General features: G+C 37.0%; 1 protein-coding gene across 1 annotated transcript in view; it reads right to left on the reverse strand.

Annotated features, from left to right (window-relative positions):
* Window positions 1-13222, reverse strand: part of LOC110456317 (angiopoietin-related protein 7-like) — a 25172-nt gene extending 11950 nt beyond the window's left edge. Inside the window, exon 1 of the mRNA XM_021506985.1 lies at window positions 12887-13222. Coding sequence (XP_021362660.1) covers window positions 12887-13193 — 307 coding nt within the window. The 5' untranslated portion in view covers window positions 13194-13222. The remainder of the gene's footprint in view (window positions 1-12886) is intronic.
* Between the last annotated feature and the right edge of the window lie 5227 nt (window positions 13223-18449).

Genomic DNA, 18449 nt, shown 5'->3' on the forward strand with positions numbered 1-18449 from the left:
TCAATCAGTGAGTAACGATGAAGTCAATACAGTAGAGGATAAACTTAGTTGACACATTTCAAATAAGGGGAAAAAATGAAAGTTAAAAATGGTAATTTCATGATTGAAAAACACAAACAGATTTCCTTATCACGTGAGAGGATAAGCATTTCCCGGAAAAGTTTATAATCTTAAGGAGCTATTCCTTTATACAAAATTGCACATTCAAATATACCATTCATTAAAAGAACTGGAATTCCTTAGGGATTGATACACTCTTACATTGTATATATGAAAATGGTTTCAATATCCTGTACCTTTGCCAAATCTTGAAAATTAAACTGAAAATGTAGTCAGAAATTCAACATTGTTTCCCGTATTTTGAACAGACACTCCTTACCTTCCCTGACACTGGAGCTGGATAGTAATCCAAAAACACTTGTATCCATTATGAAGGATACACCCAGACTGGGCTATTGAGAATCTTACCTGGTTATGATTAGTACTCACTCACATAGGTACATGTAAAATATCTGCAGTGTAGGGTAGGTAAAAAGATTGTCCAGGTGAACATTTTTTACTCAACTTTTCTGTTTTGTTCGAGTTGGGAAGCATGCTGTAAGCCAGTTATTGCATGATTTCTCGTCACCTGGGACTTATTACACCCTCGCTTCGCTCGGGTGTAATAAATCCCTTGTTACTCGAAAACCATGCAATAACCTTTACTTGTTACTCGAAAACCATGCAATAACCTTGGCATAGAAGTACCTACATTGGCTCTGTGTGCGTGTGCACAGTCATGTGACCGAGTTGTCTTGGTGTTGTTCCTGTACATGTACTGTCCATGTCTTGTTCACATGTATCTGTAGGTAATGTGCAACACTGACATGACCTTTGACCTGGACGACCCGACGTTTTATTGGTTGACACTTTTTGGAGGGAATGTTCTTTTGTAAGAACTTTCCACCCAACTAGAAGAAAGAGACCTTTTGAGAAAACTAGTTGTGTTAATCTTGGTCTGGGTATTATTGGAAAAGAATATCATTTAGAATGTAAATGATCAGACTGCATATTTTCATGCATATAGATTGGACTGATTCAATATAAAAAAGGATCAGCACATGACCCTCTACCCATAGTTGGGGGTCAAAACCATCTATATCTGTACATCATCCATACTAGCTGGTACCTGTTTGTGTGCAATATCTATACTATTTACTGTGATCATCATATCGGAGAGACAATAAATGCTCGAACACGACCCGGTTGACTTTGTCATTATTTTAGGACCCAACCCGGTTACATATATGTTATAATGTATGCTGAAGATACAGTTTTTTTTTCAGAAGATGTTAAGGATCTTCAAAATATGATAGATTGTTTGCATGCTTATACTGAAAAATGGAGCTTAACGGTTAACACAGAAAAAAAGTTACTTTTAGAAAAAGCAAACGAATGTTACCAAATGCAGATTGGATAATTAACGAACGGACCATAGAGGTCGCAGTTCAGTTTTGTTATTTAGGATGAGTCTTTAATTATAACGGAAGGTTTACAGTGGCTCAGAATACTTTAGCATCTCCAGGAAGGAAAGCTTATTATCTTTTGAAGAATAGAATTAAGGATTATATGCTTAATATTAAAACTTAAATATCTGTATTTAACACGTATTTCTAACACAATACTTTGTTATTTCACTCTCAGATCTTGCATGCAGACTGTTAGATAAATGTGAGTTGTACACCACACGAGGTCAATCAAGTGCATCGAACCAAAAGCTAAGCGTCAATCAAGTGCATCAAGTCAACATATTTAACGTCATGCAACCATGTTGACCTCAAATCTCACACCTCTACATAGATTCCCATAATTTTTTCTATGTACGGAGAGATTTCACTCTCAACTTAAAATTTAACGTCAATTACGTGAATCCAGTCAAAAGTTTTACGTCAACCACGTGCATCGATGAAAATAGTTTACGTCACGTGCATGAAGAAAAAAAATCAACGTCAGTCACGTACATCGAGTAAATAATCAACGTCATTCACGTGCATCGAGAAAAAAATAAGGTAAGTGACCTGCATTGAGTAAAAATATTTACGTCAATCACGTGTATCCAGTGAAAAAATGTCGACGTTCATCACGCGCACCACGATCAAATGTTATCGTCTGTCACGTGTGTGAACCGAGCTCTAGTATATCTAGTTCAACGATATTCGCATCATAAACAACGTTCGACATTAATCCCGACGGCTTTGCCGCCTCCTTTTGTCCTCCACCAAAAGTAATTGTTCAATAGGTATCTAAATAAACTGTTGTAGAATATTATCATCTCTGTTAGAAATAATAAAACTTATTTCAATGCTATCAACATATTGTCCTTTATATCACTTTATTAGATGAACATGTATGTACGTGTGTATGTAGGTACGTGTGTGTTTGTATAACGATGTAATATATGTGTATATGCTGGTATTGTGTTGTTATTATTTGTGAAAATAAATCAAAACATGAAAAAGCAATTAGAAAACAATAAACCGATGGCTAACATTTCTTTGTAAATATGGAACAGCTACATATAAAAACTGTTGTAGAATATTTTGTCTCTGTTAGAAATGATGACACTAATCTCAATGTTATCAAAGTATTGTGCTACATGTATACATCCCTTTATAAGACGTATGTTATAGGTACATGTACGTGTGTGTTAGTTAAACTATGTTTAATGAGTGGGTATGTTAGCATTGTGCTGTGTATGTCTATGAAAATGAAAACTTTATTAGATGTTCAGGTATGTACATTTGTATGTAGGTACGTGTATGTTTGTGCTGATATTTTGTCGTTAATGTTTGTGAAAATAAACCAAATATGAAAAAAAGTGATAAGAAAAACAAACAAATGTCTAATATTTCTGTGTTTTCTGGTAGGGGTCTCAACCGTTTCAAAGGTATGACTAAGGAACTAAGTCTCTCAAGAACGAAGCCATACCCTGTGGTCAACTCTGCTAGTTTTTTAATATTAATCCCATCATTCTAAGCAATTTCATATATGGTTATAGAAAAAAAACCCACATAACAAAGAGTCAACTAAAGCATGATTCGACTTAAAATCGATAAAACTAGAGACAAAGAGGATTTAACGCAGGGCGTTAACTAACGCAGAATTAGCGGTTAACAACTCGTTAAATTTAACGACATCGTTAGCTTAACGATAGTTTTGAACAACCGGGCCCTGGTGTTATTGTTTCTGTAATTGTGTAATATGAAGGTTATATATGGTGTAGTGGTCATACTTAGCGATGTGATGGTTATATTTGGTGTAATGGTCACACCTTACATTATGTTGTAGTTATATTTGATGTTATGGTCAAACTTTCCATTTTATTAGTTATATTTGGTGTAGTGGTCAAACTTTCCAATTTGACTTTTATATTTGATGTAGTGGTCAAACTTTCCAATGTGATGGCTAAATGTTGGTGTAGTGGTCGCACGTTTTAATTTGATGGTTTCGTTTGGCCAAATGTTGACGCTTTCCAACGTGAGTGTTTCATTTGGTGATGTTTTAGCCCAGAATAATAATAGATTTGTACGTACTTTTACATATAATACTTTTCATCAATTTGCGATTTGTACTGTTCTGCCGACGATACCTTGCTATTGAATGTACTTTCTAGGAGGTTGAAATGGTCGGAAGGTAATGGTTTGGTGCCGCAGATGGTCAGTTTGAGACCCAGACAACGCACGAGATCATTAATTATCTTCATTCAAAATGTGTATATATGTATCTTACGTATGTAAATGAGCATTTGTGTGGTGTATTTTAAGGGTGCCTATTTCCAAATCCCAACTCGTGCATATTTGTTTAAATGAAAATGTATTGATTCCAATCAATGCTTTTAATGAATGAGTCATTGAATTGAGAAGACTTGTTCCACATGATCACTCTTGATTGACATGACAAACGAAAGCAATGAAATTGGCATAGAATTGTTCTTGATTTCGCCATGATATCCTGTGGTATTATTACGCTGAAATATATATTATTTATATAAGCCTGGTGGTTGCAAAGTCATACGTGATGTTGGAATGCAATATCGGTAATAACGTAACCATGAAATGATGCATATTTTGTGAAGGAGTAACATAAACAATACAACCAATTTCAATTAATTTTTTAAATGTGTGGATTTTTCTTTATCCAAGTGGCTCTTCAATGGCGTTATTTCATTGCGCTATCAATTTTTATCGATGCTATATATTTCAATAATACATTTGGATACATGATTACTTGTGTATATTACAGGTATGTAGATCGAATTGTCATAGCAATATCACTCTTTTCATCAATTTCTATTATACGGTATTATTGATTTCTAAGATAAAATCTGCAGTCGAATGTATTACACTTTGTATGGGTGCGATACAATTACATGTGAATAAAGACAACTTCAATTCAATGACTGGTATTTTTATATTCCTCGTTATAAACATACCAGGCTCTTCTGATAATGGTTTTCATATGTTAGAGTTGTCCTACATATGTAGCTCCAGATACTGTTCCAGGAATTTCTCGATAGATGTATTCTTTTGACGAACAAACAGCAAAGCTTTCTATCTGAGAGGTTTTAGCTGAAATAATGTAACGGATGTACTGATGACTTCCTTGTTTTAATATTTTTGCTATCTATTTTGATTGAAACATTTTCACTTTGCTTGACATCGTTACTGCCCTACGCACATGACAGGATTAACCGAGGTACACTGGTTTTGTTTAGGTTCACAATAAATATAATTTTTCTGGATGTCACTAAAGTTCTTGTTGCAGTCTGTTAGTATTGGCTTCGAGTTTATATTTTGTCATAGACGAACGCTGTTTCGGATGGTTTTCGAAGACCAATTGACATGCCATCCTGTCTTTGTCCATCGACTTACGTCACGATCCCCAATCCTTGGTCTTTTGGCGCCGTATAAGTAGGCGGGTCTAATCTATTCCCCTTCTGTGACGTCATCATTCCGTTTGGAATTTCGTCAGGATTATCAAACGTCAACGGATTAACTGTGTGACAGTCAATATGACTCATAGGACTACATAATGGCTCTCCAATGACTCATATCTCCACGTTTCCGGAAGTAGGCGGGTCCACACGTCATATTAACCTGACTTATAGGACTACGTGGCTCTCCCATGACTCGCGTATCCACGTCTCAGGAAGTAGGCGGGTTCAATTCACCTTCTGTGACGTCACGATCCTTCGATCCTTGGTCTTTTGGCGCCGTATAAGTAGGCGGGTCTAATCTATTCACCTTCTGTGACGTCATCATTCCGTTTGGAATTTCGTCAGGATTATCAAACGTCAACGCATTAACTGTGTGACAGCCAATATGACTCATAGGACTACATAATGGCTCTCCAATGACTCATATCTCCACGTTTCCGGAAGTAGGCGGGTCCACACGTCATATTAACCTGACTTATAGGACTACGTGGCTCTCCCATGACTCGCGTATCCACGTCTCAGGAAGTAGGCGGGGTCAATTCACCTTCTGTGACGTCATCATTCCGTTTGGAATTTCGTCAGGAGTATCAAACGTCAACGTATTAACTGTATGACAGTCTATGACTCATAGGACTACTTGGCTCTCCAATGACTCACTTCTCTCAACGTCTCCGGAAGTGGGCGGGTCCAATTCACCTTCTGTGACGTCATCATTCCGTTTGGAATTTCGTCAGGATTATCAAACGTCAACGTATTAACTGTATGACAGTCTATGACTCATAGGACTACTTGGCTCTCCAATGACTCACGTCTCTCAACGTCTCCGGAAGTAGGCGGGTCCAATTCACCTTCTGTGACGTCACAATCCTACGATCCACGTTCTTTTGGCGCCGTATAAACAGTCGCTCTGTACTACTATTGTCTGATGTTTTTCATCCGGGGTATTTGATCTTTTCGAATACATTTTATTTTACAACAATAACAAAAAAATGTGTCTTTACTTTTAAAAATCATCTTTTCTCTGTTAAGAAATTGCAATCCATTCATCATTTCATTTGGAAAAAAACCTGTTTGCTATATGAATTACAATAGCATCAATAGTGAAGCGATAACTCCTTACTGATTACACACGCATTCAGTGAGGAACAAAAAAACGCGATGAATTTTCACTTTGCCTCGGATAAACAACAGATAAACGCTTAGCTCTGAGAACGTCCTGCAGGTACATATGTATTATGTATATTACTACGAATCCGAAACAAGCCTGGAAAATCTACTTATCAACGTAGAGTGAGGAATATAAGCTATTGATTAGAAGGGAATACCGAATTGATAACAACACGAAGTCACATTTTATTTAAAGTGTTTTGTAAATAAAGGTACCGTTAGAAAAAAACGTATCCCCAAAATAAAGACTTTCTTCCTGTCATTCGACAGCTTACATATGTTGCTTGTTTCAATCCCTTGTTTTTTTCTGACGTCATCTCTCATTTTTGGAATAGAGAGAGCTTCTTCAAACCTGCCTAAGTGTACATGTAATAGATGAGCTTACATGATATCAAATCACGAGATGTTCGATGTACAGCATACCTACAGATGTAATATTAATTGATTGATTGATTCACTTTTGAAATACGCAGCAGAAGTCTTCAAATATCTTCACATATTCAATAAGACTATGAAAAAAATATTGCTGCTCGATTACGTGGTATGTAAAAATCAATAATACGTCTGTCCAACTTGTTCATACACACATGGAACGCATACGCGTGCAGCCTACAGGCACAAACTCACGCGCGCAAATACAATGCACGTATGCGCGTCTTCTTAAACACATTAAAACGCAATATAATTCACCTGAATTGTGAGAGAATTAACATTTCTTAAATAGCAATACCTGTTATTTATTTATCATTTATTTATTTCGAATCAGAAGAACTGATTTTGGTTGAATTCCACTGGAGATATTCGAAACATAGAAAAACAAATCACCACAATTTACGCGCAATAACACGTATATATATAGATAATATATAAGTCATATCTAACACAAGACATATTCAACAATAATGGCAAGATTCCAATGACAAAGGTAACTTAAGTAACAAAGAACACGAACTTTTTACACAACATGAGCTTACTAAAGCAGAAGTGAAATAAGTTGCTCTGGAAGGGTACATACATTTCATTTTTTATCATAAATCAAAACAATATCTAGTTGTAACAGGGACCGTTACTTAAGGCGCCCATACTAACCCTGTAGTCGCAAATGATGCTGCAAAAATTATCACAATGCCATAACACATCTACATACAGAATCTGAACAAAAGCGGTCAATATCTAATTGTCAACCAATCAGGACCCGACCTAACACGGACATATTGTGAAATCATTTTAACGAAAGCCACTGAAGTGTTTTTAGTGTCATTGCTGATTTTAATACCAAATTTAAGGGATTATAGGACACTGCACAAAGCTAGGCTGCAACAGCCATTTTGCAGTAGATGCTGACTTTGTGTTTGCCATCTTCAAGAACACCATCAAAATATTAATTTTACCAACCTATATTACAGTTCATAAAACAGAACAGATTTCAATTTTCTTTTGGTGAGGTATAGACCTAAACCTTATCTCAACAAATGAGTATTTTGTTCGTTTTTCGTAGGAGCATAAAACTGAAATTCTCAAAAAGTCAGATTTTTTCCTAAAAGCATGTTGTCAAACTAATTACACATTGAAGGATCATTTTTGATGCAACCAAAACTAAGGATCATATACTACAGTATACATGTAAAAATATCTTGATATGGTCAGTTATCAGATATTAACAGACAAATCAACATCCGGAATGCATCTCAAGTAATGATAATTTCCAGACAAAATGTGTTCACCTTAGAATAAAAGTAGAACAAATATATCAATCCAAAATATGTGGTTGAATATATTCAAGAAGGGATCAAATGACCATATGGTCTATACATCAGAATTCATGGCCATGTGTATAGTCTATTCATTATAACTGAACTGAAACTTACAGAAAAGAAAAAAATATTTGTTCCAGTTTAAATGGAATGAATATTTAATAAACAAAGAACATGTTTCGAAAAGATTTGTTGGTATATTTCTTTTCAAGATGGCCACCAAAACATTCATTCTACTGCCTAATCAGTTGTCAGATTCCAAGACAATTTTCTTGCAATATGTGTTCGATGGCAGACTTTGAAAAGGAAGGAAGAAAAACAAAGATGCTTTTGAGTTTGTTTTCAAACTGGTGATTCTAGATTCACAAGAAAACAGCTTATTTCAAGATTTGTCGGAACATCTTAGCCCTTTGGTGCAAACTGTTTTGGATTTTAAAGAATTCTAAAATGGCCAAGATAATAATATATACTTGATGTATGAGCATACATTCCCATATTTCTTTGACCAACTGGGCATTGGCAGTAGTAATCTTTTATTGGATTATTATCATTTGGTGTCGTGCTGTACTGAATCCAGACATTATTTTTGTCTGGCGTTTGTGTCTGGAACAAATCTGGCAACAGATGAGGTCTTGATAGTGCTGATTCACCCATATTTCATAATCTTTACGAATTCTGACTGTGTTCATTTGGAGAGGACTGGTTGTTTTCACCTTCTGAGCCCAACTCTTTGTTTCTGTGAGATGAATCTTCATTTGATGTGCGAGTTCTCTGTCTTTTCTATCAGTGTCCGATGATCTTTGATAAATTTGTCCCCGTATCCAATTGAGACATGCAGTCACAAACTTTAGCACAATAAGTATATCGATGAAGAAATTTGATACTAATTGAGTTCAAAAAACTATCTAATGCTTAATACGGCAATGAAAAGACACAATCCATGGGGAGGTAGTAACTGTTCTGTCAATGTTAGCCTGTAGATCAGAGTGTTGACTCTGACCAGTCTTATAATATGCGTGCATACTGGTATTAATACCAGATACCTCTAACATTGGCAGGACGTCTCTAAAACGACGACCAACGACTGCATTGTCGTCTTGCTCCAACCATGTGAGCTTGTCTATGATGTTTTTGTAATGCTTGCATCATTTTGGCTTCCAGAGAATGGTCATACTGTGTTCAAAATGTAGCCATCCGGTAGAGTTATGCTCATGGATAAATATGCTCCTTCTGGCCACCGTTAGCAGTCTCTGAAGCTTATTGAGAGCATTTTTGTTAAAATATTGATATATATGTACCATCTGGTATGGCAGTCACTCTGTCCCGCAAGAATGTTTCTGAGAATACAGGATTGTATGAAAATACGTTCCCTACTCAAATGGTCAGGACGAAGGAACACTGGAACTATAGATTTATGCAATGCTTGTACTACAGACTGAAAGGTTTTTGGAATACTAGGCAGAGAAATACCAAGAGCGAAACACTTAATTACAAGAGAAATCAGTTTTTATATCTTAACCCAAAACAGTAAAAGAGCACTTCGTGCAGCTTTGTTATATACTGAAGAAGACAGAAATGGGGCAAATTACATATGGATTTTGAGAAACTGTTCTTTGACCAACCTGTTCTAGCTTTGCAGCCAGGGTCATCCAAAATACAAAAATTGAGAATGAAAGCTGATTGATTCTTTGACAAGATGTACGACACTTCTAAAAGGTCACCAATTATTTCAGATGACCAGCTTCATCATTGAGGTCCTTGAGTGTTAAGAAAACAAAACTACTAGTGGTTTCATCTTCAAAACGTTCTGTTTCAAATTCTCTTTAGTCCCTTTAAGTCAGTATATCCAAAAGCCATTATAGATTTTCAAACGAAAGTCTGATGATAAAATGTATAAAAAATTAAAAATGTATAAGAACAAATTCTAAAAAGTGACAAGAAAATTACATTTGATCCCAAAATTGTTTGTTAAATCACGCCAAGTGATGAAATAAATTGGAATTTGGAATTGTTTGTGACCTAACATGCACTGAAAGATTTATTGTAGGCTTACTACGAATTTCATAACCAATTACCTGTAATTAGGTGCATTGCTTTTAAGTGGACGCCAGGGAGGTGTCTAAGGCCCTCACCTCTTTTGGCACACTGGGTACTTTGTTGTGCGAAATGAATACTTTCCACAACATTTTTGGACTGAATTTTTGCAAACATATTTGAAATAACACCACTTCTTCATACTATGATAATTTTTGATATAAAAGAATAATAAGATTGAAAATCCTATATTTTACATTAAAATTTTCATAAGATATTCGATTTAACTCACATTCTGGATGATAAATATATTATTACAGCACTACATGAGAGTAAACGTCCTTTCCCAAGTAATACGATGCAAAAAATACGATTATTTTTCAGAAAAATACTTTCGGGCTAATATCCCATTTTCGACCTCCATGCTGTAATAAGGTTAATTAATCACCTAATATTTAGAAGATTGATTCAAAGTAATATCATCGGATGTATAAGGGATTGAAAAAAGTTAAAACAGCAGCTTAAATTTCGTAGCAGTTCTGAAACAAAATTTATGAGGGAGCAGGCTACTGTGTAATTTTAACATAGCTGGAAATAGACCCTTTATAAAAAAGCCTAAATATACCACAATCGCCAATAATCATTATTCCGGATAATATGCCTTCTCCCCATCACGATTTCTTACCCTGGTGAGAAATCGTGTCGGGGTGAGAAATCGTGTCGGGTAAGAAATCGTGCCGTACACCGGTGCTTGTCATGCTGGACTTGTCAGCTGCATTTGACGTCATCGACCATGGCAAACTTTATAAACGTCTGGAATACTCTTATGGAGTGACTGATACCGCACTATGCTGGATACAGTCTTATCTGAGTAAACGACGGCAGTGTGTTGCCATCGGATCTTCAACCTCACATGAAAAAGTACTAGATTTCGGGGTTCCTCAAAGGTCGGTGTTAGGACCACGAACATATTGTATGTACTCCAAACCGATTGGAGAGAATTGTCGTCGCCATAGCCTTCGCTATCATTGCTATGCCAATGACACAAAACAGTTGGAATACAGTCTCAGAAAGTCTGGAGGTTGTCTGACAGATATTAGTATATGGATGAACGCCAACATGCTTTAGCTTAAACAGGAAAAGACGGAACTAATCGTCTTTTCCCCAAAGTGTCAGCAAACGATGACTCTCCGGCTCAAGGTCGATGCCAGAACTATTGAGACTGTTCCAGCTGTAAAAAACCTATGGGTATACTTTGATAGTTCACTGAACATGGAGAAACAAGTGAATGCTATTGCCAAATCCTGTTACTACCAGATCAGGAACATCGGCTGATTCAGCAGTTTATAACTGCAGATGCATGCAAGATTTTGGTGCATTCACTTGTACCTCTCGGTTGGATTATGGTAACGCCCTGCTCTGAGGTATATCTGACAAACTAACTAGTCGTCTGCAGAGGGTCCAGAACACTGCAGCACGGCTAGTTACTCGTACTCGAAAAAGAGAGCACATCACACCTGTGCTTTATCCGTTGCACTGGTTACATATACGATACAGGCAGCAGTACAAAATTCTGGTATACACATACAAGGCACTGAATGGAACAGCTCCTCAGAACCTACAGGAGCTTGTTACCCTGTAACAGCCGTCACGATAACTGCGGTCGGAGTCTGAATATTTGTTGTGTGTCTCAAAATCTCGTACTGTGACCTACGGAAACAGATGCTTTGGGAGGGTTTCGGCTACGTTGTGGAATAGCTTACCATCTGATATTAGAAAGTCAAATTTCCTGGCCAAGTTCAAGAGGGACATCAAAACTCACCTCTTCACATCTGCATTTTAGAATCCTTGCAAAGACGTCTTGTAAATACCACCCTTTTATTTGTTCATTTATGTGCGCATTGCTTGCTTCAATGTATAAAAGTTATTGTAAGCTTTTGTTTTTTGTTTTCTCAATTATAACCATTACTATTATCCATATGTTGTAAAGCGCTTTAAAGTAATTTTAGAGTAATGTTGTATATTATTAGTATATTATTATTATGGTTTTGGACATTGACAGCGATAGGTTCGTCTTCATCACTTGGCGGGAGGCAGCCTTCGTACGATATGCGTACGCGCATATAGTCTGCGGTTAATTTATATAAATTAATGAAATACTGCATACTCTCAATACTTAAAGAGGTGCATCTACATATTTTTTCACGAAGTTGTTGCCAACACATTTATTTTGACAATTATTAAATTTGTAAAGAAAAAAAAGTCATATTTGAATATTAATGAGTGACTTTTTCCATATGGGTAATATTACTACGCCAGCCTTGTCAACAAACACATGCGTGTATGCGGTTTCCGACTGAGGTTGTGGTAGAAACAGATCACACGACTTGTGATTGTTGAGTATAGCATTTATTTTCACTCTCGTTAGTTAATTTTCAAAAGTTACAGAAAGACACTCGCTTTAACTCGTGTCTTTTGTAATTTTTGAAAATTAACTAACTCGAGTGAAATAAATACCATATTCAACAACCACTCGTTCTGTAACCTCTATTTAACATACGTTTGTGAGGTGTGGGGTCATTCAAAAGATGAAAATGTACACCTTCTTTTACTGAAAGAAGTATCGAATGCGGCATTATATCGTAATTATACTGTCGCAAATTAAGTTTACAGTCGTGGTCGACATTTTTCGTTTGAGCCTGTCTAACATGCCCCGTTTTTTGCCGGTATAATTTTGCAGACAGAATCTAATTCCAGTAAAATTAGTGGCATTGTTGCTATCCCAAATTAATAAAATATGTTTAAATCAAAATAATTACTTTTGAGGTCTAAAACATGTGTTCTCAACTTTTAACGGTATAATTCAAACAGTGATCTAAGATGGGCGAAATCTCTGAAAGTAGTTGACCAATGACAAATCAAGTTAACTCAAACTGTAGTAAATAAAAACACTTACTCAAAGAATAGTACATTATCACTTCGGACACGGCAGCGCCTTCTTCCTCTACAATCACACGGGAGTAAGTATCACACGTTTTGTCCAAATCTGAGTACGCGAAGGAGAAACATCCATGATTTTCACAGCGAGCTCCACACATAACAACATTTGTCGTTTTGTTATTTGAAATGAGTGTATAATTACTACGATCCTGTTTGGCCACGCGCAGTATTCTGGTAAATGTGTGCTGTTTAGTCACAAAAATGGCGTCTATGCTGATAGAAAGCATTATCAAACACATTAGTTTCGTTTCCATTGCCATCATAAGTTCGTGTATGGCTTAAATCAAACGATTACTTCTGTCTGTTCGGATTTTGTCCACAATTGCATAGAAAAACACTGACGCTCTTGGTTACGACTACAAACTAGTTGAAACTAAACCCATGTCCCTACTTCTGATGAACAATGTCACATCACGTGCTTCATGTGACGTCAATCCAATATAATTAGCGATATCTTATCTATCATCAAATACAAATGGTTGAAAAGACATCAAGAATGCACAGAGGTGCACAGGGACATGTCACATGCTATAGTAAGCGTTACAGTAGTACTACGGCTCATATATATATATGTCTTCCGTTATACCACATGTGGCATGCCCCTGTGCAGAGGTGGTAGAGAAATTATATAATTATACATTAATAAATCATTTATCGACAGAATTTTCTATTGACTGGGTTATATTTGTCACATTAATATAATATCACTGTGACTTTGAATTCAATATTCAATTTACAGCAATAATAACCAATATCTCGGTTCACGGATGTGTGAATGTGGAAAGAAAGACTGGAAGCGTCAGAGTTATGGAACATTGAATTGGAACAATAGTTGGAGAGTGTATTTTCATACACAGAGAGCAGCCATTTATGGAAAGTACCGATTGTTCCCTATTACAGTTGTTAAATAATTAATAATCGAATTGTATAAATTGAAATTGTAACATAACAACATATTTACCATGATTTCTGAGTCGTTTGTACTCGAATTTAGTGTAGAGAGAAAAGTTATAATCAACCCCGATGGGAAATTAACATTTATCTACCGCGTTGAAGTTTCTTTATTGGGTTCTGTACATATTTATGAGACATAAAACCGAATATAAAAATATATCATTAAATAATTAACCACAAATAAGACCTCCTTGACTAACACCTAAGTTATTTTTAAAGATTCTGCCACAAAATCTTTCCTGATTTGTACAAATAGCCAATGTGCTTTTCTTGGAGCAGTGTATTGATTTTGTTTTGATTTTAGATTATCTCTTGATAATCTTCAAACACATGTGCAGCTAACAGCATCTACAGAGGTCCGTTTCTGATGCTAACCCTATTTTTCTATAATGTGAGTTTATATATACAATACTGTCTATTAGTACGTCCAAGTTACCAGTGACATTCTATAGTAGTATTAACTTATTCTTTATTATATGATCGCATGGTATATATATGTTCGTCTGATGGTTATAGGATACTGGCTTTCTTCCTTTCAGGCTCCGTCCGGTTATTATAATGCCATCTTATATATATTGTTCATTTTTCACTTTACAAATGTATTTGAATATAATAATGCAATTATATACACACTGTCCATCTTCAATTGTAGTATATGTACTGTACAGGATAAATGTTTAAGGTACAGTCAGTTCGCTGCGTTTTTCACTAATCTTGTACATGAGGATGTATGTAATGTCCATTATATATAATCTGTACTTTAGTATGTACCCAACCAGAACACCCGTGGTAACTGTTCACCAATAAAGTTAGTAATGGTATGAATATGTATTGACCTATATCGGCCATCATCAGAGTTGTTACCACAATGTCATATCTATGTGATTTTATAGGTATATCCTAGCTCATTGTTATCCGTTTGTTTATATGCCTGTGAGCCGCAATTCTTATAATTTAAGAAATCAGCGTTTTGTTAACGGCTAAGTAGCTAACTACGTTCCTTCTACCTGTAACAGTAAGATCAAGTTTTTCAGAGAGTCGCAGTTCAGGAGAATTCCTTAATTGCAAACAATGTGCACAGCCTTGTCTGGCCAGGAATGTCACGACTGGCTTTGTTTTGAAAGAATACATTCAATGTAATAAAAGGAATAAAAATCTCCTCGACACGATGTTACAGATTTATTTCATTAAAAGTACACCAATTTAAGGTTTGCATATAAAATGAAACTATGCGACTAGGTCTAGTATCGTAAATTGTTAATTTTAAAAAGATCTATTTGTGTATCTGCTCCTTGGATCAACTATTCTTCAGCTTATTTAATACCGTGACGAGACATTTAGTTACAGCACGGAATTAGCCCGCGGTTACAGTAACGTATAACTTACGTTTGTAACGAATCTGTTTCAGCAAAACTAAATTAATTAGTCTAAAAATCTAACATGCTGTCAGGCTGTGCGGTGAAATCGAGGAGTGATTTTTGTAATTTATAAAAGTGAATATATACCAAGATCTGTTCGATTGGTTTATTATGCTGAATTTCATTTACTTTGCCGTTTTTGATATGCAAATGAACCAACACCAACATTTTCGATTTCGAGAAATTTTTATATGTAAATGTAATGTTGCTATAGGGGTGGTGTATGTTAGGGAATGATGAAATAACTATTCAAATTGGATTTCACATTAAAACTATGGACACTTTTTTTCGATCAAGTTTAACGTCAAGAGTAAATAATAATTATTTATTGGTCGATACGACTCGACAGATTTTGTTTGTTACTTATGTTAGATATTGCATTCAGCATTGAACATATTTCCGAGAACAGTCGCGCCATTTTGATGGTGATAAATATAAAATATATATGTTTAACAACAATCATAAAAGCAAGTTATTACAACTTATATATTCATCACTCTTGTTGGCCGGGATGTTAGCGCGATGGGGGTCGTAATGTGGGTTTTCATAAGTTTCAGTAAAAATACGTTTTCATTGAGATAATCATTTGAATTGCCGAAGTGCTTTCTTTGTTTTGCTGCATTTTTTTCAGGCGAACTATATCAAGGTTGATAAATGAACCTATAACAATTCCGGTAGAACCAACAATGTCTGTACAGAAATGTTCGATGAAAATTGACCTCTGAGGATCATTCATCTCCATACTCCTGGGGTTACGCTCACTTTCGCTCTTTGCACTCTTCAAATATGTCATGACAAATTCGAAAGATTTGTGTGCGCCACCATGTGGACGAGACTAGAAGACTACTTTGATCCTTGAAATAATCGTCCCTGCAGGTAGGGCGTAAGAATTGTACCCCATTGCATGATCGTAAGAGGCGACTAAATGGGATATTTTCTTTTCTCTTCTTTCTAAACAATTTTCTTCTTCCTGATGTCTCCCTTGACAATGCCTCCTTAGTTGAGCGTTCGCCCCAGTGAGGAAGGCTTTGGGTTCTGTCCCCTGGCCGAGAAATACCAGAGTCTGTAAAAATTGTTTTTTCTACTCCTGCTTAACGCTCAGCAATTAAGGAGTGGGACGACTGGTTCGACCGTTATCAGTACAATGTGACCGGGTCGGGTGTCCTGCTGCGAGTCTTCGGCGGTATGTTTCAGTGAGGTAGCACTATGAAGTCGGCATCAGTTCCGCGCTATCACAAGGAGACAAATACGAAGATATCGCAGCCTCCGAAAACACACACACATACACTGCACGCATGAATCTTGCACACCGGGGAGGCCGTTCTCAAATGACCACATCTGTTGATAGGACGTTAAACAATACTAAACCAAACCTTAAAATAATATCGCGGTCGCGTAACAGTAAAATTGACCAACTGTCGGTTGTCGCTCCCATGTAATCTTCAAAGAGCAGGTTTCAGCCAAGCAATTGTGCAGGTTTATTTTACCCGAGACAAATCATAAAGTTAGCCAGGTACATATATACTAGCGGAAAAAAGAAACTGTGCATGCGGAAAATTGTTATAGAAAGTGTATTACCAACTGTATATACATGAAAATTTCACACACATGACCGAGTATGACACATACACACTACTCGTGTGTCATTGACAGTTTTTCCCGTGCAGTTTTCACTCTATAGGCGTTGACCAGTTTGCACGTTTTTCTCGTCCAGCCATCCGATTCGACAATGAAAGTATATTTTTCAACTGTTGGGTCACTCTGTTGCGACCAGTGAACAGTAAAAACAGCATTATAACGTTTTAATTTGTGATTAATGCTATGCAGAGGCTCAATGAAAATGACCGCCTCCTGATTATTGATATGCTTCAAGCTGGTATGGGCCAAGCCGTTGTCTCTACACGTGTTCATGTCCATCGAAACACAATCCGGGATTTGTGGAGACGACATCAACAGTTTGGCCATGTCGGCGATCGACGTCATGCGGGACGTCTACGTGTGACGTCACGTCAACAGGACAACCTGGATAGTAATGACGGCCGTTTCAGAGTGTATCGCCGCGTTAGAAAACGTTTCCGTGACGCGTGTGTGGTACAACGACGTTCTTTCGGCGGAGGCAGCGTTGTGATTTGGGGCGGCATCACAGCCAACGGTAGAACGCCTCTGGTGGTTGTTAACGGGAATTTGAACGCGCTACGTTACCGTGACGAGATCCTCCCGACCCACGTCGTTCCATTCGTGCAAGGGCTCAACGTCACATCACGCTACAGCAGGACAACGCAAGGCCACACACAGCTCGTGTCGCTATGGACTTTCTGGCCCAACAGAACGTTGACGTGTTGCCCTGGCCTGCTGTATCCACCGATCTGTCGCCCATTGAACACGTCTGGGATGAAATAAAGCGCTGATTACGGGCATTATCTAATCAACCGGTGACGTTGGCTGATTTGCCTGCAGCTTTGGTACAGATCTGGAATGCCATCCCTCAAGCATTCTTGAACCGTCTGATAGGCTCCACGCGTCGACGTTGCCAGGCTTGCATTCAGGCAAACAGTGGACATACGAGGTATTAACTTTGTGAACTCAGTATTTACCCCTGCTGTGTTTACGTCACTTCTGGGCGGAACTTATTGATTCCATAACATGGAAAATGGAATGCAACTGTTAATAAATAACAAATACATTGTCCCTAAAAACCTTGTTGTTCTACGTCATACACATTTATTTTCATAACACATTTTAGGCATGCACAGTTTCTTTTTTCCGCTAGTATATATTCCAGGAGTGTAGAGAGCGAAAGTTAGCGTCACTCCTGGAGTATCGAGGATGAGGATCATTTGATATTCAATCCCCTTCGTCAATCACGAAAACTAAAAGTCTCAAATCAAACAGCAATCAGGGTATACCTTCTACGGGAGGTGTGTCGTATCAGCACCGCCATATACATCTTCCACTCCAGTCAGTGGCGACTACCAAAGTAGGGCCGCCTTCTGAAGGAACTTCCATTAAGACGGAACCTGTTGGACGTGAATCGCAGCAGTTTATAATTTAAACTAGCTTACTGAAGGCCAATTGGGAATTAGTGAAGCTTTGTTTATATCCGTGAAATTTTTCAATTGTTTGTAACTCTGATTTAGGTACCACTTC

The sequence above is a fragment of the Mizuhopecten yessoensis genome, unplaced genomic scaffold (genome assembly GCF_002113885.1).
Source record: "Mizuhopecten yessoensis strain PY_sf001 unplaced genomic scaffold, ASM211388v2 scaffold8657, whole genome shotgun sequence".
NCBI lineage: Eukaryota > Metazoa > Mollusca > Bivalvia > Pectinida > Pectinidae > Mizuhopecten > Mizuhopecten yessoensis.